This window comes from Chroicocephalus ridibundus, chromosome 1, assembly GCF_963924245.1.
Source record: "Chroicocephalus ridibundus chromosome 1, bChrRid1.1, whole genome shotgun sequence".
In the NCBI taxonomy this organism is placed as follows: Eukaryota; Metazoa; Chordata; class Aves; order Charadriiformes; family Laridae; genus Chroicocephalus; species Chroicocephalus ridibundus.
This window is the reverse complement of record NC_086284.1, coordinates 11,212,024-11,239,926: the sequence shown is the minus strand read 5'-3', so window position 1 is coordinate 11,239,926 and position 27,903 is coordinate 11,212,024. Positions and strand designations below refer to the sequence as shown.

General features: G+C 47.2%; 1 protein-coding gene across 1 annotated transcript; it reads right to left on the bottom strand.

Annotated features, from left to right (window-relative positions):
* Nucleotides 1-164: 164 nt before the first annotated feature.
* Nucleotides 165-27,903, bottom strand: LOC134511225 (neuronal acetylcholine receptor subunit alpha-10-like). Its single transcript, XM_063324857.1, has 5 exons — nucleotides 27,898-27,903; nucleotides 16,539-16,690; nucleotides 15,910-16,174; nucleotides 4,353-4,471; nucleotides 165-201 (listed from the first exon to the last, which is right to left on the bottom strand). Exons 1-5 carry the CDS (start codon nucleotides 27,901-27,903, stop codon nucleotides 165-167), a joined length of 579 nt encoding a protein of 192 aa, XP_063180927.1.

The window sequence follows — 27,903 nt, the reverse complement described above, 5'->3', positions numbered from 1 at the left end:
ACTACCCCGTCATTTATGTAGCCTGTGATAGCCAGACAAGCCTTCACTCCCCTGGGTTGCACAAGAGAGAGCAAAGCCAGTCTTAATTGCTCTTTGAGCACAGACACTTCACCTCATTATCCACATTCCACAGTTGACTCACTCCATGCACCACCGCATAGCCGTTACACCTCTTTCCTTCTATCCCTCTTGAAGGACCGTCTACGAACAAATGAAGACCCCCAGATAGGGGTTCCTCCCTTAAGTCAGATCGTGTCCTAGTCTGGTACTCAATTCCATCTATGCATTCGTGTGTAAGTTCTTCATCCTTTGCCTCTATTTTTTTCACAAAAAGCTCACTGGGTTAAGGCAAGGGCGGGTAGTTAAAATCAAATCATCCTTTTCAATTAAAATTCCTTCATACTTCAGTATTCTTGAATTGGTTAGCCGTTTTCCCGTGGTTTGGGCTAAAATGATTTTTACTTGGTGAGGGGTGCTAACTTCTATCATTCCCCTGGCCACCCTCAGGAGACCAGATCTAAGAGTTTAGATGAACAGGCCACTGGCTGCCGCTTATCCCCCCCCACTCTTGAGTTCCTAACGCAGCCCCTTTGTCTACAGTTACAAAGAGTTGAAAAGATTTCTTCAAAGAAGATAAGGCTAAAACTGGAGCTCTGATTAGGCTCTGTTTTCAATCTTACACTAAATCCTCCTCTTCTTCTGTCCAAACCAATACATTCGGATCTTCAGCTAACAGTTTGGAATATAGTCCTTTAGTCTTTTGAGCATACTCCTCTATCCACAGTCTACAGTACCCAGTCAGCCCCCAAAATTTTCTCAGTTCCCTCTTGGTCTTTGGCAGAGGTAAGTCTACTATTCCTTTGATCCTCTCAGGATTTATAGGATTTATTTTTTCGACTCCCTTCACTGACTACATGTCCCAAGTACTTCACTTCTGTTTCCACCTATTGCAATTTTTTTTTTTTTTTTTTTTTTGAGACCCTCAAACCTTACTGTCCCAAAAAGTTCAGTAACTCATTCGTGGCCTCTTTTACCCTGCCTTCTTCCTCCCCAGATACCAATAATCATCCACATACTGAAGCAGGGCTACTCCCGATGGAGGGCTGGATTGTTCAAGCACTTGTTCTAACACTCGCCAAGCGAATTAGGGGATTCTGTAAATCCCACAATGATAACACCCTACCGGTGAACCTCGAGCTGCTGGTAGGAGCGGTCGGGGCAGTCCTCGTCCCCTGTTATTCACCCCTCTCCCTCGCCCCCAAGTAACAGCCTAAGGGGTCCCACTTCGGGGATTCAATTTCTTTGTCGATTGAAACATCACCGACGGTCTTGTTATAGTTGAATTTAAAATAAATCGAGTCCAACTTAGATTCAATAAATATTTATTGAGGTAGGAAGGCAAAAGCAGCGCTGGGCGGCCGGGGAGTCGCAGCTCCACCAAAGGCTCGCAAATTCAAGCAAGCTGAGCAGCTCTTTTTATCTTCACGGAGGTCGGTTTCGACATCTTCGGTACGCCCCTCTGTAGCTTCTTGCTTGAGGTAGTTTAGATAAAATGTTGGTCACAGAATCAGCTTAAAACAATATATTCTGATAACATTGTGGTTAAGCTTTTTGTCAAACAGGAGTTCCCATGTTGATGTAGCAAGATAACGTGGACATGTCTCTTCTGGTTAAACAGGGAGTTCTCAAGACTGCCACAATGGGTTCGTTCCTCTTGCTTAACTTGTTCGATCAGCATATCACCTTTAGTTACTTATTACAATCCCCCCCTTCTTTTATTTATAAGTGATTTGCTGATCAAACCTAGACAATACCTCACAAGCTGCATCTAATTCAGGATTTTCGTTCGGTATAATTTTCATTTCCAGTTCTGATTGCTTCATCACCATTAGCTGCACTTTTTCTAACCTGCTTTCAACAAAGGTTACAAATTTATTAATGACACAGGGTCCAAAAGTCAGAGCCAATAGCAACATCATGAGGGGTCCCGCCAAAGTAGAAATTAAGGTAGTCAGCCATGGTGACTGATTAAACTAAGATTCATTTTCTAAAGTCATGGTAATCAATACCATTAATAGGATGCCAGCTTTCATTTCCCCACTGTTTAGTACCTCTCTGCCTTCCTCGTCTACTCCTTTGCAGAGAGCAACGGGATATCAAGATCTTCTCGGCAGCAGCAGATAGTCTTCAGGGGAATTTTACTGTTATCCTGTCAATAATTTCCAAGGTCTAAAGAGTTAGTTATCTCTCAAATCTATTTCCACCTATGTGGTTGTTGTGCCCGTTTCCAGGTGAATCTTATAGCACACTGTCTTAAAACTCTATACCAGTCTGTTTCATGTACTTCCCAAAGTTCAGGTACTGACAGTTCCCACCCACAAAATAATTTACGAATTTCCACTGGATCCTCTGGTCCCCTGGCACGTATCAAATCATTGCGACATTTCATACAGTAGGGTTGTCTCTTAAATGAAACACAGGACCAATCTCTATTACAATTTAGACATCGGCAAACAACCCAACATAAATGTCCGGAAGTAGGGTGTTTTAAGCAGGGTATTCCCCAGAGATCTCCTATTCTGGGCGATTCGGGTATCTCCGTCTCTGTTTCGCAACAAAATGGAAAAACCTGGGGAGTTCCTATTAGTTTGTATAATCCACCCCCCCGCCCCCGTTTGGTCCGGTATCCTTTCTTCACTCCAAGGTGCAAAATATACCTTTCGTAGAGTATTTCCTGGTGGTATTTGGAACCATCGATATAAACTATCTCTTACTTCCCTTCTGGAGTGGTTCATTTACCGGTCTCGCTTTTCCTTATCTTTATTCGAAGATCTCCTGGTTCCGACGTCACAGTCCACTTCTCTGGGAAGATAGGTCCCTTAATTCTACTAGCGTGAGTCCATCCTTTTTCTGCTGTCCGTACAGCTGTATCTGTGGTAAGTAAAACAACAAAGGGTCCTTCCCAACGGGGTGTTAGGGAGGTTTCTTTCCAGGTTTTGATTAGTACCTGGTCTCCGGGCTGGATTCGATGTATGGAAATGTCCAAGGGAGGTCTTTGTACTACCAAGCCCTTCTTTCTTAGTTCCTGTCTTCTTTTTGTAAGTTCTAAAATATATTGTGTTAAAAGTTTATCCTCGACTTTTGGGTGTTCCACTAATAACCCAAAGTCATAAGGCATTCCATACAACATTTCAAAGGGGGATATACCAGTATCTGTTCTTGGCTGAGTTCTAATGTAAAGCAAAGCCAATGGGAAACATTTAACCCAATTCATTTTTGTTTCCACCATAAGTTTGGTTAGGTGTTTCTTTATCTCCCCATTCATTCTTTCTACTTTCCCAGAATTCTGTGGGTGCCAGGGAGTATGGTATTCCCATTTTGTACCAAACAATTCAGTTGTCTCTTTAATTACTTTGGATGTGAAATGTGGACCTCGGTCTGAGTCAATTACCATAACAGTCCCATATCTTGGAATAATTTCTTCCAAGAGAATCTTAATAACTGTCTTTGCAGTAGCTCTTACCACTGGAAAGGCTTCTACAAAGTGCGTAAGGTGATCAACCAAGACCAATAAATACTGATATCTCCCCACCTTTGGCAATTCGGTAAAATCCACCTGTATTTTCTCAAAGGGTCTTTTAGCCAATTCACGACCTCCTTGAACCTTTTCCCTAAGTTGTCGTTTATTCACTTTGTGACAGGTGAAACATCCCTCTAAAATCCTTTTAGCTAGATCGTATATTCCGACACAGGCATAGTTTGTCTCAAACTGATCCACTAAAGCTTGAATTCCCCAATGAGTTTTATGGTGTAATTTATTCAGTATTCCCCGAGCTAATCCTTTTGGAAGAATTTCCCTGCCGTCTGGTAGCAGCCATTTATCACCATCTCTTTTTGCTCCAATTTGTTTTAGCTTCTCCAATTCTTGGAGAGTGAAAGTTTTATCTAATTTTAGCCTTTCAGGTTCCTCTCTCAAGGTCTGAACCATTAATAATGCAGCCCATTTTGCCTCCGCGTCGGCTAGATTGTTTCCTCTTACAGTATGGGTTAGTCCCTTCTGATGTCCTTTTACATGGACTATGGCTATCTTTAGTGGACCTCTTAATGCCTTTAAAACTTCTAAGATTAGCTTTTCATGGACTAATCCTTTTCCCTGGGTGTTAATTAAGCCTCTCTCTTCCCAAATTTTTCCAAAAGTATGTACCACCCCAAAGGTATACTTTGAATCTGTATAAATAGCTCCAACTTTATTTTCTAAGAGCTTTAATGCCCTTAGCATAGCATATAACTCACACGCTTGTGCGGACCAGGCTTTACTTAATGGTCCCGATTCTTTTATCTTAAAAGTATACCCATCCACAATAGCATATCCTGATTTCCGTTGTCCTTCAACCACTCGTGAGGAGCCGTCCACAAATAATTTTTCTCCTTCGTCTAATTCATCGTTTTCTAAGTCCTCCCTTATTTTAGTCTGCAAATTTATTAGTTGGAGGCAGTCATGTGTCAAATCTTCTTTAGGTTCTCCGTATAAAAATTGGGCAGGATTCTGAATAGAAGTGGTTTCCATTTCTAGTCGAGGGGAGTTAATTAAAATTCCCTCATATTTTAGCAGTCGACTATCTGTAAGCCACTTATCAGCCCGTTGTTGCAATACTCCTCGAATGTTATGGGGGGTGTATACTTTTAGTTCACCTCCTAAGGTGACTTTTCCAACTTCTTCTTCTACTAATGCAGTGGCCACTATTGCTTGCAAGCAGGTGGGCCACCCGCGGCTTACAGGATCCAGTATTTTAGAATAATATCCTACAGGCTTTCTCTGCCCTGCCCATCCTTGGGTCAGAACCCCATAAGCTGTCCCGTTATCTACATTGATAAAGAGTTGAAAGGGTTTACGGATATCGGGTAAACTGAGGACAGGTGCTTCTACCAGATCTCTTTTTATATTTTCCCAACGATTCTCATCTTCAGGGGACCATTTTACCAACCCGTTTTTAGTTAATTTTTCGTACAAGAATTTTACTTTACTGCTGTAATTTTCTATCCACTGTCGACAAAACCCTAACAATCCCAATAACTGTCTTATCTGTCTTTTATTAGTGGGCGCTGTTAGAGACAAAATTCCTTTTACTCTTTCGGGATCTAATTTCTTGTGTCCCTTTATGAGCCAATGCCCCAAATATTTTACCTCTTCTTCAGTAAACTGTAATTTGGACTTAGAAACCTTTAATCCCTTGAGGCCTAAAAAGTTCAATAATTTGATGCTTTCATTTCTGACTCCTTCTTGAGTTCTTCCAGCGATCAATAAATCATCCACGTATTGTATTAGAATTAGTCCCTGACTTAATTCATAAAATTCCAGTAACTGTTCCAGAGCTTGTCCAAACAAGTTCGGAGACTCTGTAAATCCCTGGGGCAAAACGGTCCACCGTAATTGTTGTTTTCTATGGGTCTTGGGGTTCTCCCACTCGAAAGCAAAATAGTCCCTACATTTTCCTTCTAAGGAACAAGCCCAAAAAGCATCTTTTAAATCTATAACACTATACCATTTATAATCTGGATTTAACTGATTAAGTATAGTGTGCGGGTTAGCCACCACAGGGAACCGGGTAATGGTTCGTTCATTTACGGCTCTCAGATCTTGTACTAAACGATAGGACCCATCCAGCTTCTTTACGGGCAATATGGGAGTATTGTGGGGAGACATACAGGGTTCCAAAAGCCCTTGGGCCAAAAGTCTCTCAATTACTGGCTGCAACCCTTCTCTCCCCTCTCTAGAGATGGGATACTGTTTTATCCTAATTGGCTGGTCTGGGTCTCTTATGGAGACTGTGATCGGTTTGATATTTAATTTTCCCACCGACCCTGGGCTATACCAAGTTTCTGGATTAATCTTGGCTTCATCTTCTGCAGTTAATAAGCATAATCTTACTTTTAATTTCTCTTGCTCTACTTCCAAATTGATTCCTAATTCCACCATCAGGTCTCGTCCCAAGAGGTTATACTCAGCTTCTGGGACCAATAAAAATGTTCCCACTCCATATTTATTTGGGGCTTCTATTGTTACATTCCTTATCAGGGGCACCTTAAAAGGTTCCCCCTTTGCACCAATTACTTGGAGTTTATCCTTTGATTCAACACATCCAGATGGTAACTTTTGGACTGTTGATCTTTCGGCACCCGAGTCCACAAGGAACTCGAATACTTCATGCTGAGGACCCAATTTCAATTTTATCAAGGGCTCGGTAACCTTAGGGGTCCCCAGCAAATAGAGCCCCTGACCCCCCTAATCTTCCTTAAAAATCTCATCCTGCATTCTTTTCCGACAATTTCTCTGTAGATGTCCCTTCTTGCGACAATAAAAACATTCTATGTCCTGCGAACTAAATCTTCTTCTTCTCGGTTCTACTGGGCCCTCCCGGGGACTTTCTCCTCTCCTGCCCTGATTTTGTCCTTCCCTTACAGCTGCCATCAGGATTCTGGCTTGTTTCTTCTGATTTTCTTCTTCCCTTCTCACATACACCTTCTGAGCTTCTCGTAATAATTCATCTAACCCCCTTCCCTGCCAGTCTTCTACTTTCTCTAACTTTTCCCTTGTATCTGTCCAAGATTTTAGCTACAAATTGAGTTTTCAGCAGGGCTTGACCCCCTTGGCTATCGGGGTCTAACCCAGAATATAGCTGTAAACTTTTTCTCAATCTTTCCAGCCATTCGGTGGGGGTTTCATCTTTCTTTTGTTGTTCATTAAAGGCCTTATTAATATTTTGCCCTCTGGGTACAGAATCTCTAATCCCCTGAATTATCATATCCCGGAGATCAATCATGTTATTTCTATGTGCGGGGTCTTGATTGTCCCAATTGGGCCACTGTAAGGGCCATTTTACATCTCCGGCGGGACCATGCTGATGCCTCTGATCCCAATGCCTCATGCCTGCCGTTCTGATCATTCCTCGTTCTTCGTTTGTGAACAAGATCTTTAAAATAGACTCCATCTCGTCCCAAGTATAAATGTTAGGCCCGAGGAATTGATCAAAACGTTCTGCTACCCCTGATGGGTCCTCTAACAAGTGTCCCATTTCTTTCTTAAATTCCCTCACATCCCCGGAGCTGAGGGGTACAGATACAAATCCAACTCCGGGTTGTGGTCCCCCCATAGCAGTCTCCCTTAAGGGATACAACAAGTTTTCCTCCCTCCTTTCTCTAGTTTGACTTCTAGTTATTCTTCGATTAGGACCTTGCTCAGGACCTTGCGGAGGGGGGACATAGGGTGGGGGAGACGCTGGAGGTTCGTCTACATCCCACCTTTTCTTTCTATCATTTTTCTTTTCTTTTAATGGAAACAAATTAGCAGCCTGAGCCGTGCCCAGGATCCATAAAAAGGCGTATTCACTCTCCTCCTTATTAAATGATCGTTTGTTGTTAACATATATGTTTAATTGTTGGCATATCCAAACCTCTAAGGATCCATGAATTGGCCAATATAAATCTTTTCTTATCTGTTTTCTTCCCCATACCTCCATACAATAATAGACCAATTTCTCCTTGGACTTCCCTTTTCGAGAAGGGGAACTATCCCAATATCTAATCATTAGGCCTAACGGGCTATCTTGGGGTATATCGGGGAGCCCACCCCCACCCCGTATCTCCTGCATGGAACCAGAAGTCCTACTTTTCTTCTGTCCCATCTTCCGAAAGTGCCTTCTTTCACTCAAAATTCACTCACTTCCCTCCGTTCGTGGCCCACGCCCTCGCGGACAATGGGAACCGCACTATTAGGAGGTCCACACTCACTTTGTCCGGTGGGCTACTAAGCCCAGTGGACGTCTCAGTCACTCGCACCCGGGTACCCAATCCCCGACCGAACGGAACCGCAATATACTTACTCACTCCCGAGTCTTCGTCCGGATCTTCGTGCACAAAAATTACGGGGAACTGCAGTATCTCCTTTCTCTTTTCTTTTTGCTTTCCTATCTCAGTTCGGAAAATCCAGGTGAGCTAAGTCGGAATCTCCTCTGGGACCATCCGAAGATGGGGCGCCCTCCCAGAGTTGAATTCCGAGTCAGCTGTCTGGATCCGAGTCACGGCACCAAATTTGTTATAGTTGAATTTAAAATAAATCGAGTCCAACTTAGATTCAATAAATATTTATTGAGGTAGGAAGGCAAAAGCAGCGCTGGGCGGCCGGGGAGTCGCAGCTCCACCAAAGGCTCGCAAATTCAAGCAAGCTGAGCAGCTCTTTTTATCTTCACGGAGGTCGGTTTCGACATCTTCGGTACGCCCCTCTGTAGCTTCTTGCTTGAGGTAGTTTAGATAAAATGTTGGTCACAGAATCAGCTTAAAACAATACATTCTGATAACATTGTGGTTAAGCTTTTTGTCAAACAGGAGTTCCCATGTTGATGTAGCAAGATAACATGGACATGTCTCTTCTGGTTAAACAGGGAGTTCTCAGGACTGCCACAATGGGTTCGTTCCTCTTGCTTAACTTGTTCGATCAGCAAATCACCTTTAGTTACTTATTACAGTCTGGGCTGCGAACATATAAAATGGATTTGGGCGTTCCTGAATCTATTCATCTTGACCCAGCAAAAAGCATATTCACCTTCTTCGACTTCCTTATTAGTCCTTATTATTCACATACATGTTTAAAGTCTGACAGACCCAGTCTTCATCAGATCCAAATTTGGGCCAAAATACACTAGGAGGTCTTATGGGTTCTTTGGTCCAAACAAATTCAAATGCAAATGCAAACGTGTCCCACCTGGGACACCTCTGGGATCCTCTAAGACAGACACAGGAGCCCTAGGACACCCCTGAGACCCTTCCCAGGATGTCCACGGCCCCCCCGGCCGCCCCCGGCCCCTCCGGGATGCGGTCCGAACAAAACAAATCATTTTCTTTTTATCTTTATCCCTTGTACAAGAAGAATCATTCCGAAACCTCAGCATTCTCCCCTAAAGGACTGTCTGGGGGAATGTTCCCGGGGTCTTTCTTAGTATCCCCTTCTTCATCCCTAGGCCTAGAATCCTTATTTCCCATTCTGAACAGAGACTTTTCTTACACCCCTTCCTTTCGCTTCGTCCTTCTCCGGCTGCGCCCCTCGCGGGACTACAGAACCGCGGATCCCGACTCCACACTCGCTTCGTACCGCAGTACGTCTCAGTCACTCACACACAAGTCCCTTAGAATGTCCCGACCACCAAGGCAATACTTTAACGGTCCGATTTTTCTTACCTTGGTCCGTGCACAGAGTTGCCTGGTCGTACTCTCTGTGCCGACTGCACCTATCCCTTTTCCCCCTGTGGTTCACAGAGTCTGCTGCACAACTGGGTCTCGAGATCTTAGTCGATTCCTCCCGGAATCCCTGCCGACGATCCACGAGACCGTTGAAATCAACAGGACGCGTCTTCCCGTCCTTCGGCAACACGGACTCCCAAAAAGATGACTTCTGCTCCCGGACGAGCCCCCAAATTGTGAGAAATAAGTTCCGGTCCGAATGAAATAGGCTCAGGCAGAATCCTCTGGGAGGCACATTTTTATTCACGCTTTTGCAAGAGCGGGTGACCTAGCAAGTAGGCACACTTTCCGTTCTTGAAACACCACACCTTTTTATTTCCTAATCCCGGCCCAATTTTTCCCTCCCCTCTTTCCCGTTGGTTGGGTACTCCAGGGTTCACGGTCTGTGCGAGGCGCCTAAAATTCTTCCCGCATGTCCTGCCGCTGTTTGCTTCTCTTTATGCTACACCTAAAGAGATTATCTGACTAGTTTATTTCCTTCCTTTTTGGTAACAAAAAAATTGCTCAATGTCATTAGCCCTGGTTAAATGTATGACTACCCTTCCAGACGCTAATGCAGTAGGAATCAGTTTGTCCTTTTGTCTGTGTGATAAGAGATGTTCTACAAGCCTTTGCTGGAGCCTCTTTGTCTCAGTCATTCCCTTATCGTGTCACCTCTGATGGAAACGGCTTTTCTCCTCTGCAAAAGCAACACCTGCCTTTCTTACACCCCTGAGCGGAGTCGGCGCAGGGCTGGGGTCTCGGTGGGACCCCCGTCCCCGCTGCCCTGCGCTTTCCATGCTGCCTGGCCCCTTTGCCTTCCTCCTCGGCCCCTGGGGCTGCCCTGGCCGGGCTCCCTCCTCGCCCCGGGGCTCCCCGCGGGGACCGCGGCTCCTTCCCCTCGCCATGTGCCCCCAGCCGGGTCCCTGCACTCAGCCGGGGGCCGTGCTGCTGCCCCCCCGCGCTCCCCTCGCTACGGCCATCCCTGCTGCCAGCGTCTGTGCGCCATCCCAGCCAGCCCGAGGGCACTCCGTGTCCCCCGCACCCTGTTCCGGCTGCCCCAGCGCCTCCGGCTCTCATCCCCCAGTTCCCCCATCACCCACGGGTGTCCCCCCGGGTTTGGCCACCGTCCCCCTCCCCACCAGCTGATCAGTCCCCTCCACCGGTGACAAGATGGCATGAGCCCCGAGGCCTCCGACAGCCACTCTGTGGGGTGTGGGGCAGGGATGGGGACGAGGGGCCCAGCCCCCCCAGCACAGGCTGTCGGGCAGGGTGAGCGCGGACCAGCCGCCGTCGCTGTCGCAGGAGAAGAGCCAGAGGTCACTCAGCCAGAGCTGATGGAGTCGTTATTTTATTGAGGACGGATCAGTAAATGCAGGGGGGTGAGATATTCCGTAAGGCCAGATGTATCGGCAGGAAATGCTCCGCTATTTACCGCACGCGGGGTTTGGGTGGGATACAAAGGTCATGGCGTCGGTTTCCCGTATGTATCTTAAATGTCACAGGTATGCAAAGGTACGGTGTCTCTCAGCCTCGAGGGGTCCCCTTGTCTCCTGGCTTTATGTTATGCATGGCTACATCCAAGGGGGGTCTCTGTACTACTAAGCCCTTATTCCGCAGCTTTACTCTCCTAGCCATGAGTTGAATTATATAAGGTCTAATTTGTGAATTTTCAAGTTGGGGGTGGTCCTGCGGAATTTCTAAATCGTATGGCATCCCATATAACATTTCAAAGGGGGAAATTCCTACATCAGTTTGGGGCTGTGTTCTTATATTCAATAGTGCTAAGGGGAGGCACTTTACCCATGACATCTTAGTTTCTAACATCAATTTTGTGAGCTGTTTCTTTATTTCCCCATTTACTCTTTCTACCTTTCCCGAGCTTTGTGGATGCCAGGGAGTATGATATTCCCATTTTGTCCCCAAAGAGGAGAGAGCTTCCCTTGCTATTTTTGAAACAAAATGGGAGCCCCTATCAGAGTCTATTACCTCAATGGATCCATACCTAGGGATTATATTTTCCAGCAAAGTCTTCACTACGGTTTGAGCGGTGGCTCTAGCTGTTGGGAAAGCTTCCACAAAATGGGTTAGGTGGTCTATGATTACTAATAAGTATTTATATCGTCCCACCTTTGGAAGTTCAGTGAAGTCTAGCTGGATTTTAGCAAATGGTCTGTGAGCCAGTTCCCTTCCCCCCAGGGCTTTTTCCCCGTAACTGATGTTTATTGACCCTTTTGCATGTCATACATTCGCTAACTATTCTCTTTGCTATATTGTATATACCAATGCACACATACTTTGTGGCAAACTGACCCACTAACGCCTGAGTTCCCCAATGGGTGTGCTCATGGAATTTTTGCATGATTTTCAAAGCCAGAGGTTTGGGGAGAACTTCCCGGCCATCCGGGAGTTTCCACTTTCCTTTTTCTGTCTCCCTGATTCCCATCTGAGTCAGCTTATCTTTTTCCTGCACTGTAAAACTCAGGATTGAGTGAATTTTTCCATGTAGATGGCAATGGCTATACTTGGGGTTGTCACACTCATCATAAATTAGACATCTGCAAGGGACTGCATTGATTCCAAAATCCTTCCAACACTCATAACATGGGAATTCGTCTGATTCCTTTCCACAAGTTATACAGTCCTCCCGAGTTCTTTTAGTCTGGATCACCATTAATGCCGCTCTTTTTGCTTCTTGATCAGCAAGACTGTTTCCTCTGACTAATGGGCTTAATCCTTTTTGGTGTCCTTTTAAATGTACTACGGCTATTCCCGCTGGTCCTCGTAATGCTTGTAAGACCTGGATTATTAATTCCTGGTGTATTAATCCTTTTCCTTGAGAATTTATTAAACCCCTTTCTTCCCAAATTTTTCCAAAAGTATGCACTACGCCAAAGGCATATTTTGAATCCGTATATGTGGTTCCAATTTTACCTTTTAAAAGTTGCAAGGCTCTTAATACAGCACATAGTTCACAAGCCTGTGCAGACCAACTAGGACTTAGAGGTCCTGATTCTATTACACTAAATGTTTTCCCATCAATGATTGCAAATCCTGATTTTCTCTTTCCTTCAACTACCCGGGATGATCCATCTACAAATAGCTTTTCTCCTTCTCCAAGTTCTTCCTCATCTAAATCTGGTCTGATTTTTGTTTGCTCCTCAATGTTGTAAAGACAATCATGACTTATTTTGTCACTCGGCTCCCCATACAAAAACTGTGCTGGATTCTGCACGCTTGTTACCTGGAGTTCCAGTTTGGGAGAGGAAATTAGGATGCCTTTATATTTTAGGAGCCGGGGCATCTGTTATCCGTTTGTCAGCTTTTTGTTGCAAAATTCCCCTGATGTTGTGAGGTGAGAATACCCTCAATTCTCCTCCAAAGGTAATTTTATGGGCTTCCTCTACCAAAAGGGCTGCGGCTACTACCACTTGAAGGCAGGTAGGCCAACCCCTACTTACAGGGTCCAGGAGTTTAGATAAGTATCCCACAGGTTTCTTTCTTCCTGCCCATTCTTGTGCTAATACCCCAAATGCGGTCCCTTCATCAACATTGATAAATAGATAAAATGGTTTCTTTACATCTGGCAGGCTCAAGACTGGGGCATTTACTAAATCAGTTTTTAGTGTTTCTAATTGTTTATCATCATCCTCCCACCATTTCAATAATCCATCCTTAGTTAATTTGGTATAGAGGAACTTCACCTTTTTGCTATAGTTCTCAATCCATTGCCTGCAATAGCCAAAGAGACCTAATAATTGCCTAAGCTGTCTTTTAGTTCTAGGAGCCGGTAATGACAATATGCCATTCACCCTTTCGGGGTCTAATTTCTTAGTTCCCTTGCTTAGTCTGTGTCCCAGATATTTTACTTCTTTCTCAACAAATTGTAGTTTTGATTTTGATACCTTCAATCCTTGTAAACTCAAAAAATTTAGTAACTTAATACTTTCCTGCCTCACTTTTTCTTCGCTATCACCAGCTAGGAGCAAATCATCCACATATTGGACCAGTGTGACTCCTTCACTTAACTCATACCCCTTCAGGATTTGTTCTAAGGCTTGTCCGAACAAGTTCGGAGATTCGGTAAAGCCTTGGGGCAATACCGTCCGCCGTAATTGTTTCCGATGGTTATCTGGGTCTTCCCATTCAAAAGCAAAGTAATCTCGGCAATCTTCTTTGAGAGGGCATGCCCAGAATGCATCCTTCAGATCTATTACACTATACCATTGATTATCGGGCCCTGTTTGACTCAGGAGGGTGTGTGGATTCGCCACCACCGGGAATCTAGCTATTGTTCTCTGGTTAATTTCTCATAAGTCATGTACTAACCTATATTTTCCATTTGTTTGGTTTTTTTTGTTTTTTTTTTTTTTTACAGGCAGGATGGGAGTATTAAAAGGAGACATACAGGGTTCTAGCAACCCCTTTTCAAGTAATCTTTGGATCTCAGGTTTCAAACCTAGCCTCCCTTCTCTAGGAAGGGGGTATTGTTTTATTCTGACTGGTATTTCTGGGTTCCTTATTGTTACTGGAAAGGGTTCAATATCTAACTTACCTACTGTTTCCGGGGTGTACCAGACTTCAGGATTTATTTTCTCTTCATCTATTACTCGTAAGGGACACAGTTTAATTTTTTTTAGTGTTTCATTTTTTACTTCTAAGCCAATTCCTAATTCAATCATCAAATCTCGGCCCAATAAATTATAGTCTGCTTCAGGCATGAGTAGCAGGGACCCCACCCCTACCTTAGAATGGGTTTCAAAAAACACATCCTTTATTACGGGTATTCCAAAAGGTTCTCCTTTTGCTCCAATAACCTGTATAGTCGCCGAGGATATTTTACATCCTTGGGGCAATTTTTGAACGGTAGATCTTTCTGCTCCCGAGTCCACTAGGAACTCAATTTCTTGTTGCTGGGCACCCACTTTTAGTTTTATCAAGGGCTCTCGTGTTGGTTTTTTTTTGTTTTTTTTTTCCTCGGGTTCCCAGCAAATAGAGCCCCTGACACCCCTAGTCTTTGAACATTTTCTCATCCATCATTCTCTTTCTGCAGTCCTTTTTAACATGCCCTTTTCCTCCACAATAGAAACAAACCACAGTTTCCCATTCTCTCCCTCTTAAAGGTTTTTGGGTCTCCTGTCTTATCTGGCGAGCTTCAAACCCTTTTCCAGGGGTTGACGTCCTTTGCCCTTCTCTGACTGCAGCTACCAACATTCTGGCTTGTTTCTTATGTATTTCCTCCTCCCTGCGGACATACACTTTCTGGGCTTCCCTTAAAAATTCATCCAAACCCCTATCCTGCCAATCCTCCACTTTCTCCAGCTTCTTTCTAATGTCCGTCCATGATTTAGCTACAAATTGGGTTTTTTCCTACCCCCCTGTTTCTTCTCTCTCAAGTGATATAGATTTACTCTAGTCTCTGACCTTATCCACAAGTGTGCATATTCACTCTCCTCCAGGCTAAAGGGTTCCTTAGAATTAACATAAATATGTAAAGCCTGGCATATCCAATCTTCAAAGGACCCAAAAACGGGCCAATACAGGTGGTCACTTCTAATTTGTTTCCCACCCCAAACTTCCATACAATAACGTATCATTTTTGCTTTATCCTTACCCTGCCTAGAAGGGTAATCATCCCAATATTTAATCATTAATCCTAACGAACTGTCTGGCGGTATCTGGGGTAACCTAACCTTAGGCACCGACCCACCCATGGGATCAGAAGGCTTGCTTTTCTTCTGTCCCATCTTCCAGAGTGCCTTCACACACACACACAATCTTTTCCCCCTGTTCCTGGCCCAGTCCCTCGCGGGAGATGGGAACCGCACTACTAAGGGGTCCGCACTTGCTTCGTCCTCAAGTGGACGTCTCACACAGGCACACTCCAGGATACCCAACCCCAACCGAACGGATCACCGGCCTATACTTACTCACTCCTGAGTCTTCGTTCGGGTCTTCGTGCACAAAGTTTACAGGGTTGCCGGCTTTTATTTGCTTGCTGCCGAATTTCGAGTTCGTCGGTAGAGGTTTTGGGTGTAAAAACCCCCAACAGGGGCCGTTTACTCAGCGGGGCGCCCCCCCTGTGAGGTTTACAGCCAAATTGCCTCTATCCGAGTCACGGCACCAAATTTGTTATAGATTGTGGCCCAATAATTGACAGGAACCAGTCCAATTAATCAAATTAGTTTATTAAGCAAGCGGCAGCAAGCAAAACAGCGCTGGGCGGCCGGGGAGTCTTTGCTCCGCCAACGGCGCACACCCACTTCCCGAAAGTAGTTGATTATATACTCTTCTGGTTCCCGTATATGTGTCAATCCTGGTATATTCTGTGTCTGAGCGACGTGTTGCTAGGGGGTCGGTCTTGTCCCGCCTCCTGATGGTGGTGGGGCTGAAGGCTCCTCATCTTTATCAGTGTCCTTGGGGAGACTCTTTTCAGCTTATCTCACAACTTAGCTCTTCCCTTTGAAGTGTTAAAACACACCAGATGCCTGTGATTTAGGCCTTGAGGTATCAAAGTGCACCAGACAGCACGCTGGATGCCTGCGATTTAAGTATGTGAAGAGTCGAAACAGTGTAAGTTTTCACCAGCCTTTAAGAAAGCCTGATTTGATTAACAAACATGATTCTATTTATTACAGCCGGCATGCCCAGCGCCTCCCACTCCACGTTCTCCACGAAGTCCGTCAGGTCCCCGGTGTCCAGCCGGTTGCGGAGGTCGATCTGGTTCCCGTTGTAGCTCCAGGAGCCGAAGGTGAGGCGGCACTGCTGCCCGTCGAAGGGCAAGTAGGAGACATCCACCTTGCAGGAGCTCTTGGTGATGGCGGGCGAGTCCCACGTGATGTGCCCGTCGGAGCGCAGCACCACGTTGGTCTCCACCGAGCCGCCAAAGCCGTCGTCGGCGCTGGGGGAGGGATCGCTGTGGGGCCAGGATGGCCCCGAGCCCCACGTGGGGCAAGGGTCTGCGGGGCCGGGGCCGAGCACTGGTCCCCAACCCCGTGTCCCCTCCCCACGTCACCCCCAGGAAGAGGGGGCTCGCTGCCCCTGGTCAACCCTGGGGTGGCACATCCCAGCTGCCAGGTGGGTGGCACACCAGGCTGATGCCAGCACCTCCTGCCGCCGCCTTCTCACCCAGTCGAGGTGACCGTCTCCCCACATCCCCCACAGCAGGACCCCCCCTGCTCCCTGTTGGCAACACCCCCAGCCCCAGCCTCAGCCCCCCCAGCTCTGGGAGCAGCCGGGGGTGGGGGAGGGCGAGCAGCACCCACTCGTTGTAGAGGATGATGATGGCCGGCCGCCAGACGTAGCTGCTGGGGATGCGGATGCTGTCGATGCCGCCGTAAGCGTCCTTGTCCCAGGCGAGGTGGGCATCCAGCCAGGCCTGACGGACCCACAGGTAGGAGGTGAGGACCTGGTTCCTCTCCTCCTGCCGAGGGCAGAGGGTGGCGGACGGGGACAGGGACAGGGACAGACCTCGCTGCCCCCCTGCGGAATAAATACTACATTGGCTAAAAACACAAAAGTCCAGCATTGTTCACACAGGAAGGAAAAGTAGAAAATCAAGAGGCTTCTGAGGGAGAAAACAGCCGCAGCTGGCATGAAGAATACAACACCTGTGGTTCCCTGATAAGCTACATGAGGTACGGGACGGGATGCAATTATTCCACGGCTTTACCTTAGGATGTATAGCGGATACGGGAATGGGATGATACCAGGAAACAGATAAGCTGCCAATTAGCTGCCCGCTCCATACTTGGAGCCAACATTTTGCCAAATTTTCATGAAATGCTGTCCTTTGTGCGAACTTTGCTCGTTAGAATGTCATTATAATACCAAAACACACCTCCACCCCGAAGGCTACCCGCCTCCAAGGTGCGACCGCTCCTTCTTGAGCCTGCGCCCTGAGCTTCTCGTAAACTACACCTTTAATTGTGAAGCGAGAAAAATTTACACCACTCATGATAAAAGTATGTACGACTAAAGTCACTCAAACTCCACCTCAAAGATAACAAATAGTAGAAAAATAGCCCGAGAGAGGGGGGATACCCAGGGAAGACACCATCGCAAAGAATTCCATCACTGGCTTCTGGGAGCAGGCGACGGGCTGAGCCTCTCTTCCCCCCCATAGGGACGCCTTTGGGTAAGACCTAGATTATACCGAGGGCTCCCTCGGGAAACTCAGAAATTTCTCTAGAGACTCTCTTTTCTACATGTATAGCCAGGCTGTATCGTTAGAACTTTGTCCCGCGTTTTGTAGATGTAACAATACTTTCATTTGCACGTGCTTTGCAGACAGTGTATTTATCACCGGCTGCCCTAAGAACCTATCTATCTGTTGCTTAAATAAACTGCACTTTTTTTTTAAGTAGCTCGTCCTTTTGGTTTCTCACCGAACGCGACCAAAGACTTGAGAGTGGCCGTGCTAGTTCATGAGCACGACTAGACGGAAGATGCAGTCCAGTAGTAGTGTATCCATCCATCCAGCCAGCCAGCCTGTCCAGGGCCCTCTGTAGAGCCTTCCTTCCCTCAAGCCAATCAACACTCCCACCTAGTTTGGTGTCGTCTGCCAACTTACTGAAGGTGCACACAATCCGCTCATCCAGATCATTGATAAAGATTTTAAACAAAACTGGCCCCAAAACTGAGCCCTGAGGGACACCACTGGTGACCGGCCGCCAAGAGGATTTCACCCCACTAATCACAACTCTCTGGGCACGGCCATCCAGCCAGTTTTTAACCCAGCAAAGAGTACACTTGTCTATGCCACGATTCGCCAGCTTCTCCAGGACAATGCTGTGGGGGACGGTGTCAAAGGCCTTACCAAAGTCCAGAGAGACAACGTCCACAGCCTTCCCCGCATCCAGCAGGCGGCTCACACGGTCATAGAGAGAGATCAGGTTGTTAAGCAGGACCTCCCTTTCCTAAACCCATGCTGGCTGGCCCTGATTCCGTGGCTGCCCTGCACTTGCCGTGAGAGCTCACTCAAGATGATCCTCTCCACGATCTTCCCTGGTACCGACGTCAGGCTCACAGGCCCGTAGTTCCCCGGATCCTCCTTCCGACCCTTCTTGTAGATGGGCGTCACATTAGCCACCCTCCAGTCATCTGGTACCTGCCCTGTTGACCAGGATTGTTGATAAATGATGGAGAGAGGCGTGGTGAGCTCTCTCGCCAGCTCCCTGAGTACTCTTGGGTGAATCAGTCGGGACGGACGAACGACAAGACTCTCCTTGAAGAGTTAAGTTAAGCTCTCTCTTTATTACAAACTTGGCTTTCTTATATATCTAATCTTTTGTTCATGTGTTCTTTCTACGCATTAGCGTAGCTTCCTCAAATAATGTCTGCCCTAGGTTCGTCCATTGCGTTACACTAAATGCCGTAACCGACGTTACTTCTCCTCCCTCTTCCTTTCCCCACAATAGCATTTTTCGCAAGGTCACTTCAGGGAGGATTACGCCCTGCCGCTTTAACAGCAGCGTCCATGTGGAGAGTACAGTCTGCTCTTCCTTAGTTAACTTCTCTCCCATGTCCCCAGTGGCTCACCTACTACAGGTGTCTTCTGAAATATGATCCGGATCCGTCAACAGCTCTGCCCGCTGTCTTCAGCTTCACTGGGCTCCGTCCCCACGACTATTTCCAGTCGTCTTCTTCCTCAGTATCACGTCGGGGTCACCAATTGTCGTTTCAGTCGGGACGGACAAACGACAAGACTCTCCTTGAAAAGTTAAGTTAAGCTCTCTCTTTATTACAAACTTGGCTTTCTTATATATCTAATCTTTTGTTCACGCTCCGTTCACGTGTTCTTTCTACGCTTTCAATTGGTTAGGTTACATAGCACACGCGCTCGTAGCTACAATACGATTGGTTATTGAAATCCTGTTCGCATTGCTCAAAATCTGGCTTCCTCACAGCCTAACTCTCCTTGTTCTCTGAAGCGATCTTCTTCTTTCTCCTTTTTGTTACTTTGCCCTTATATGACGCAACTCGCGGCCTTCTTACGGCTACACTGCAATCTCTATCTCTTCTGTCAAAGGGTCTACGGGCCCGCCGCATCCCCCAACATGTATGTTATTGCATGCCTTAGTAGATTGCTCTGTGTTATGCCCTGTGAGACTAAAATGAACCCAGCAGAAGCGGTCTCTTGAGCAAGGGGGTGGAATATGGGAAAGCAACGGCAGATCGGCGAGGAGGATTGTAAATACACTCAAGGGACTCGCACCTGGGTGCTGGAAAACACATATATCACACCAATCGTTATTCAGTCTCGGGTGCTGGCAAGAAAAACGTTTGGATGACATAAGCCTGTGATGGACTCACAGACACCTCATCTAGCTGCTTGAGGATCTTGGCCTGTTGTGGAAGAAGATCAAAGCACAGTACCAGCAAGAACAGGGAGTCCGCATGCGCTCTTGCTAACGAGGACTCTTTTGCTGCCAAGGATTCGTGATAACAAGGACTCTCTTGCTGCCAAGGATAAGTTTAACAATGCTACTAGTACCGCTATTTCTGAGTTGTTGCTGGATGTAGATAGTATTCGATATGCGATGTTGCAAAACAGAACTGCTACTGATTTTTTGCTTTCAGCTCACAGACACGGTTGTCAAGATTTTAAAGGACTGTATTGTATGAATCTAAGTGACCACTCCAAATCCATCCATGCCCAGTTGCAGGAACTGCACCGACCGAACCAGCAACTTGTGGAGACCACTGGGTGAAATCTCTTTGCTGGATGGACTTGGGGGTGGGGTTGGTTGAAGCAAATTATACTCATTGCCTGTGTGGAAGGAATTTGTCTGTTATGTTTAGTATGCTGTTTGCCGTGTTTAATAAGCATCATACGATCAGTTGTAAATGCCGCTTTGCATCGTACCCTCGTACGAGTTGTAGAATATGTTGCTCTAAAAACTATGTGTGTATCCATGAGAACCCGACCTTCACAGAAGAAGCTAAGACGGGATTACAACAATGGAGTCACGTATCAGACAGCCGCTGTTAGCAAAGCTGGATCATGAGTTTGGTGAGACTCGCTGCATACGCTGGCCACGCGTGCAGCGACTCTGGCCTGTACTTTTCTACTCAGTCCAGTGCAGGAGAGTCTGGTGGGACTTGCTGCGTGCACTGGCCACGCGTGCAGCGGCTCGAGCCTGTACTTCTCCACTCAATCCAGTGCAGGATATAAGGGGGCTGTCTCGGGTCAGAGACGGGGAGAGAGACATGAGCGAGGGGGAGAGAGACATGAGCGCACTTTGAAGATACAGGGGATGCCCTGAAGCACTGTGTCTGCCCCCGCCCCCCCCCATAAGTTCTATGTTCATTAACCCCAACAGCTCCGAAGGCATTACAGCATGTTGCAAGATAAGATATAGTCTACTACTGCTGCAAGACGCATTGAACACCTTCCTACAAGAATTTCAACTTTATGCCCTGATAGGACAGTGGGATGATGCACTCGCAAAGAGCCTGACTGCACTAGAGTGGGTATTTTTGCCACATACCTTTTCAAAACCAGTAACTACGATGATTGAAATGTTACCGCGATTGTTTTTCCAGGGTCGTCTGTGCTGTCAGCAGCTTTCTGGAATGGATCCAAGCCACATACATGTCCCCACCAGAAAGGATGACCTTGACCCTTGGTTATCACAAAGTCTTAACCTCCTTAGTACATTATATTGGGCAAATAAATTATTCTTTCCCCTGGCACAGACTATTACAGTCACTTTCACAAATTCCTTTACAGCCGCGCATCCTGCTAGCACCAAAGCCTCTTGATGGCACCTGTTCGGTGTTTGCAGATGGTTCAGGGACACAGTAAAGGCTTTGGACTTATTTCAACAGGAACTGCTAAATGTAGGCAGAATCTCAATGTGTTACTGGTATTGTTCAAAGACTTGAAGGAGCATTTATAAAACAAGTAGAGAACCAATGGTTATTTAGTCTCTTACTGCAATTACTGTTGCTTTTATGAAAAAGACAGTTTCCTTATTTTATTGTCCACATACGCTCTCATAGCTGTTTACTTGGCCCGTTAACTGAGGGAAACACAGTTGCGGATTATCACACTGTTGGTAACAACTCCCAACATTATGCCGCAAGCTAAAATGTCGCATGATTTTTTTTCATCAACATGCGAAGGCATTGAGGAAGCAATTTTCTTTGACACAACAAGAAGCACGTGATACTGTGTGAACGTGTGCCGGTTGTCAGCAGCTGGCTCCTCTGCCATCCTTTGCGGGGGTTAACCCGCGAGGGCTTACACCTGATGAACTTTGGCAATCCGATGTTACGCGCATTATGGAATTTGGACATGTTTCAGTTGATTTGTTTTCACACTTTGTTGTAGCTACTGCTCATACAGGAGAGAAGGCTTGTGATGTTATTCGACATTGGTTGCAATGCATCGCAGTCGTGGGAGTACCGAAAACTATAAAAACTGATAATGAACCAGCTTATGTGTCCGCTAAAGTACAGGTCTTTTTTTTTTTACAGATATGAGGTATTAAACATGTCACCAGTATTCCTCATTCCCCGACTGGGCAAGCAATTGTGGAGCGTATGCATCATACTTTAAAAACCATGCTTGCTAAACAAAAAAGGGGGAATCCCGTAGGTATGACACCTCAAGAGTGAGTGTATAAAGCAACTCATGTTTTAAGTTTTCTAAACATGTCTTCTTTGTCATCCACAGCAGTAGAGCGACATTTTGTAAGAAGTGTTGAATGGCCTGAACAACCGAAGGTGTATTATAAGCACCCTAAATCGGGGTGCATGCTAACCACAGATAATACTGCAACAAATAGAAGTTGTGAGCAAGACAATTCTGTAATGATTTGTACTTCTCATCCGTCTGTTTGCTTCGGCTCAAAATGCAAGTATACAAGAATGTAATCAATCTTGTTGTGTAAAGTTAACGCTAGTAAGGTATAAAACAGCAGTAATATGGACAGGGAATCGGCAAAACGCATTAAAAACACGTCTTTCTCTGTATTGTGATTGGGAGTACAACTCTCGAAGACTTTGTGTTACATCTCTCCCCTGGAATACGTTGCTACATGGCTGAGAAATGGTTAAACACCATCTTCAAGGTGCTTTTGACATGTCGTTGCAAGACAATATTCGTCCTTTACATGACCAGCTAAAAGCTCAAATACTAAACATTCAAGACTTAATGAACCGCAATGTATTTGAAATATTACAAAAGGATTTCTCGTGGGTAAATCCAAAGAAATTGGCTTTCTGGGCTAAATTTAGGAATCTGGGTATTTATTGCCTTAGCAGGGTTCTTCTTGATTCTGTTTTTAATTGTGTTTAGTATGATATATAACCTGCTAAGAGCGTCACAACGAGTAGAAGCACAAGTCATGGCCACCTTGTTAATAAATGGTCTGGTGTTAAACAAAAAAGGGGGAGATGGGGCAGATCTACGAGCAGAGGCCTGCGTACGGCCAAAGACACAGTGAGCAGAGCACACAGTAAACACAGAGCCAAGAGAACAGTTCGTACCTTCACTCCATCCTGTGACGACCATATAACGTTCCCGAATCTCGGACAAAGAATAGGGCTAAGTATTCTTCCTTCGCTGGGAACAGCCATGGCATTGAATATGTTGAATAAGATAGGGTGTTGGGCAAGTAAACAGATAAACCTTGCAACTGAGATCATATCTAGCTTGCTCACTGATGTTGATAGCATTCAGCATGCTACGTTGCAAAATCGAGCGGCTATTGATTTTTTGCTGTTAGCTCAGGGTCATGGATGTGAAGATTTTGAAGGTATGTGTTGCATGAACCTTTCCAACCACTCATCATCCATTCATAAGCAGTTGCGGGATCTGAAGGATAACATGTCCAAATTAAAAGTGGTCAAAAAGGTTTCGATGATTGGTTAAGCTCATGGGGTATAACGGGATGGTTATCAGATTTACTAAAGCAAGGGCTCATGCTATTGTTGGTTATATTACTATTGGTTATGGTAGCCTCGTGTGTTCTCCGCAAAGTGACTGACATGATAGAAAATGCCATGCATAAGGTCTGGCTGGCTCAAGAAGAAAAAGGGGGGATTGTAGGAATGTGTCTGAGAGAAAATGGTCATGTGAGCCAGCCTCCCTACTATGAGAGATTAGAGTAAGAGCAAAACAGGTGGTAGAAGATGGAATTAGTACATGGCAAAAACGGGAACTGAGAAGGCAGAAAACATGTTGTGCTAATGACTAAGCAATTTACTATGCGAATTCTTGTAACCAATCTGCTGTGTGAACGAACTGCATGGACAGCGCGTGGACAGCGTAACTAGCTAATCAGAAATAAGCGAGTCGCGTGTACGGCGACAACACAGGGTATAAAAGGTGATGATCTGTGCTTAATAAACGGCTTCTGTTGGTTCACATTGGACCGTCTGGAGGCCAGTTATTTCTCCTCACCTAGCCAGCCTCGGAGCAGATCTCTGGGCGGTAGTCTTAAATAGTCGTTTAGCCCTAAAAAAGACCTGCAACGTATTCAGGAGACATAACACTAGGAACATGCTGGTTTGAGCATCCCAAGGATATTCAAAATTCTCAAAAGCTGTCACGCCTGACCCGAAGGAGAAAAGCCGTTTCCATCAGAGGTGACATGATAAGGGAATGACTGAGACAAAGGGGCTCCAGCAAAGGCTTGTAGAACATCTCTTATCACACAGACAAAAGGACAAACTGATTCCTACTGCATTAGCGTCTGGAAGGGTAGTCATACATTTAACCAGGGCTAATGACATTGAGCAATTTTTTTACCAAAAAGGAAAGAAATCAACCAGTCAGATAATCCCTTTAGGTGTAGCATAAAGAGAAGTAAACAGCGGCAGGACATGCGGGAAGAATTTTAGGCGCCTCGCACAGACCGTGAACCCTGGAGTACTCAACCAACGGGAAAGAGGGGAGGGAAAAATTGGGCCGGGATTAGGAAATAAAAAGGTGTGGTGTTTCAAGAACGGAAAGTGTGCCTACTTGCTAGGTCACCCGCTCTTGCAAGAGCGTGAATAAAAATGTGCTTCCCAGAGGATTCTGCCTGAGCCTATTTCATTCGGACCGGAACTTATTTCTCCCACCATTCTGTGTGTCCAGAGAAGGGCAAGGGAGCTGGTGAGGGCTCTGGAGCACAGGCCACGGCGCCGGGCCCTCAGCCGCCCCACAGCCGGGCGCAGCCCCGCCCCAGGCCCCCGCCCCGGCCCCGACCCCGGCCCACAGCGGCGGCCGATGGCGGCGCTCGGGGGTTCCCTCACAGGACGCGGCGGTGTTCCCCCCCCTCCGATTATTAACCGCTCCTCATTTTTCAGACAGGCAGAGATGATCTGTTACCGAGAATCCCAAGGGAGATCAAGAGAGACTTCTGGGCCTTGGGATGACTAGGAAAGGGCTCAGGAGCGCAAGTCGTGCTCTCCTCTGTCGTTGCAGGCACAGGGAAGGATGAGGAAAGCAACAGGAAGAGCCCGCAGATCAATACCTGGCTGCGAGCCTGGTGTCAGCGGCAGGACTTTGGGGTTTTTGATCACAGCATGGTTTGACAGGACAGCAGGCCTGTTGGAGACAGATGGGACACACTTGCCTCAAAAGGGGAAAAGGATCCTTGCACAGGAGTTGGCAGGGCTCATCAAAGGGGCTTTCAAGTAGATTTGAAGGGGGAAAGGGATGAATCCGGCAGCAGAGACGCAAGGGTCATTGATGGGTTAGAAGCTACGGCTGCGCCTGGGAATGGTCAGGTAGGAGTGAAGCCTTCTTCCAGCAAAAAGGTGTCAGGATCAGCAGGCCAGCTGAAGTGCTTCCACACTCATGCCTGCAGCATGGGCAAGAAAGAGGAGGAGCTGGAAGCCATTGTGCAGCAGGACAGCTATGACGTAGTCGCTGTACGGAAACATGGTGGGCTGACTCGCACGACTGGAGTGCTGCATTAGATGGCTACAAACCCTTCAGAAGGGACAGGCAAGGAAGGAGAGGAGGTGGGGTGGCCCTGTATGTTGGGGAGTGTTGTGAACATTGAGACCTTAATGATGGTAAACACTGGGGTTGAGTGTTTCTGGGTAAGAATGAGGGGGAGGGCCAAGAAGGCTGATATGACGGTCTGTTATAGACTGCCCAACCAGGACGGAGAGGCAGGTGAAATATTCTGTAAGCAGGTGGGAGAAATCTCACGATCACTGGCCCTTGCCCTGCTGGGAGACTTCAACCTACCAGGTATCAGCTGGGAACACAATAGAGCTGAGAGGGAAGAGTCTTGGAGGTTTCTGGGGTGTGTGGGGATAAATTCCTGACACAGCTGGTGAGGGAACGCACTAGGGAAGGAGCCCTGCTGGACCTGCTGTGTGTGAACAGAGAAGGACTTGTGGGGGATGTGATGTTGGAGGCCGTCTTGGGCACAGTGACCATGAAATGACAGAGTTTTTGATTCTTAGGGAAGCAAGGAAGGGCGTCAGCAGAACTGCCACCATGGACTTGCGGAGGGCGGACTTTGGTCTTTTCGGGAGCCTGCTGGAGAGAGTCTTCCTCTGGGTTTGCTCAACACCCAGAAGAGAAGTGAAAAACTGTCTTCTCAATGGAAGACGACAGCGAAGCTGAGCAGAATCGCTGGGCTCACCTACCTGATGTCTGTCTGAGACGTGTCTTCCATCGGTCAGACGACAGGGACAGATGTAACGCTGCCTTGCTCTGTAAAAATGGAATGGGGCCCTGCACTCGGGATCCCTCCCTCCTCCACGAAAGATGAAACTGGAATTTGGACTACTGGGGGAAGCCCCGTCTTACCAAGAAAATACTCAATGGCTTTGGCTAGGCGGTTTTGTGATAAAACACATGGAGGGATGACAATTTTTAATCAGATTGAGAAAATGTGGACAGCCCCCGGAAGACATGTGGCAGTAAAGGGGATTGTGAGTTCTTGGCCCACATGTTGGAAGTTTTCCGGTGCAAAACCCAAGCAGGAGGCTGGAGGGCAACCATGGTCATACTTCCCATTCCAAAGGCTGCAGATGGGTTATGCTGACGTGCCTCCTGTGGGAGGCGTTAAGCACCCGCTGGTAATCATGGATCAACCCTCAGGAGGAGTAGAAGCTTTTCCTACCAGGAAAGCTGATCCCCCAGGAATGGTCAAAGCACTTTTATGGGAAATCATTCCCAGATACTGACTGAAATGAAACCAGAGGATCAGACAGGGGTTCTCATTTTTCAGCAGGAATACTAAATAATATCTATAAAAGTTCAGCCTGGAGAAGAGAAGGCTCCGCGGAGACCTTCCAGCCCCTTCCAGCCCCTCAGGGGGCTCCAGGAAAGCTGTGGAGGGACTCTGGATGAGGGAGGGGAGCCATGGGACGAGGGGGAAGGGGTTTCCACTGCAAGAGGGGAGATTGAGCTGAGATCTTGGGCAGAAATTCTTGGCTGTGAGGGCGGTGAGCCCCTGGCCCAGGTTGCCCAGAGAAGCTGTGGCTGCCCCATCCCTGGAGGGGTTCAAGGCCAGGTTGGCCGGGGCTTGGAGCAAGCTGGGCTGGTGGGAGGTGTCCCTGCCCAGGGCAGGGGGTGGCACTGGGTGGCCTTTAAGGTCCCTTCCCACCCAAACCATTCCCTGAAGGGGTCGGGCCCTTCTCCTTCTCCCTCCCTTCTTGTTATGATTTGAGAAACCCACCACAATTTCTTGTCCTTTAGACAACTACTCTGTCGCCCGATGACCCCTCCCCACCGGGGAAGAGGAATTGGGGAAAAACAAGGAAACATGAGGGTTGCAATAGAAATAGATTTACTAGGATAAAATTAAAGAATTTACACTAATAATGCTAAAGAAGCAGCGTCAATCCCGATATCAATATAAAATACCCAAGGACTACACCCAGCCCATTCCATCAGCAGGAAGCCGTGCACCCCCAGCAGGGGACAGCCAATGGGGGACACCGTGAGCGCTGCGGCTATGGGAGGAAGGGAAGGGCTCAGGGCTCCGGCACCGCAGCAAGGAGTTCTCTGCACCGCCGCCATCAAGGGAGAGTCGAACTACACAGCAGACTTTATAATTTGTACTGAATGTGATGTTCGTGCTATGAAATAGTCCTGTTGGCAGCCTGGGGCAAGTGCCCTCCTTGTCTTGCTCTTCCTCATCCCCTGCTGCATGTCACCAAGGGGGGCTCTGACTGCCTGTGATGTCACAAAGGGCGGCTCTGACTGCCCCATGATGTCACAAAGGGGGGACGTGCCCCCCTGCCACACTATAAAAGGGGGACGCGGTCCCCACTGGAGCCGTCAGCGGATGCTGGGCACCGCAGTCTGGCATTGTCTGGGCAGACTGCAGCCTCGGCCTCTGACACCCCAGCAGTCTTGCGGGTCCCGTCACTGGGGACCCAGGAGGACACTGGGGAGCCGCATCGCGGTTCTGTGCTGGTGACTGGGAGCACCGCAGCCACACCGGAGTCGGTGCCATGGGGCGCTCTGACGCCGTGTCTCCCCTGGGCCCTCTCCTCCTGATTGTGATGGGGCTCAGCGTATTCTCATCTGTGCTGCAGAGCAAGCGGCTTCAGGTAGGTGACTGTTGCACCACACTGTGCTGCGGCGTGGGGTGGCGAGGGATGGCATGGGGTGGTGTGGGGTGCTGTGGGGGGCTGTGGTGTGGGAGTGGGAGGTGCTCCCAT

Coding starts and splice junctions, on each gene's coding strand:
- LOC134511225 (XM_063324857.1), bottom strand. Junction 4,472..15,909: donor AGGCGCTGGGCATGCCGGCT/GTAATAAATAGA, acceptor ATAAATTTGCAG/ACTAAAATAAGGGAGGACTT. Junction 202..4,352: donor GGATATGCTATTGTGGATGG/GTATACTTTTAA, acceptor ATTTGTTCGTAG/ACGGTCCTTCAAGAGGGATA.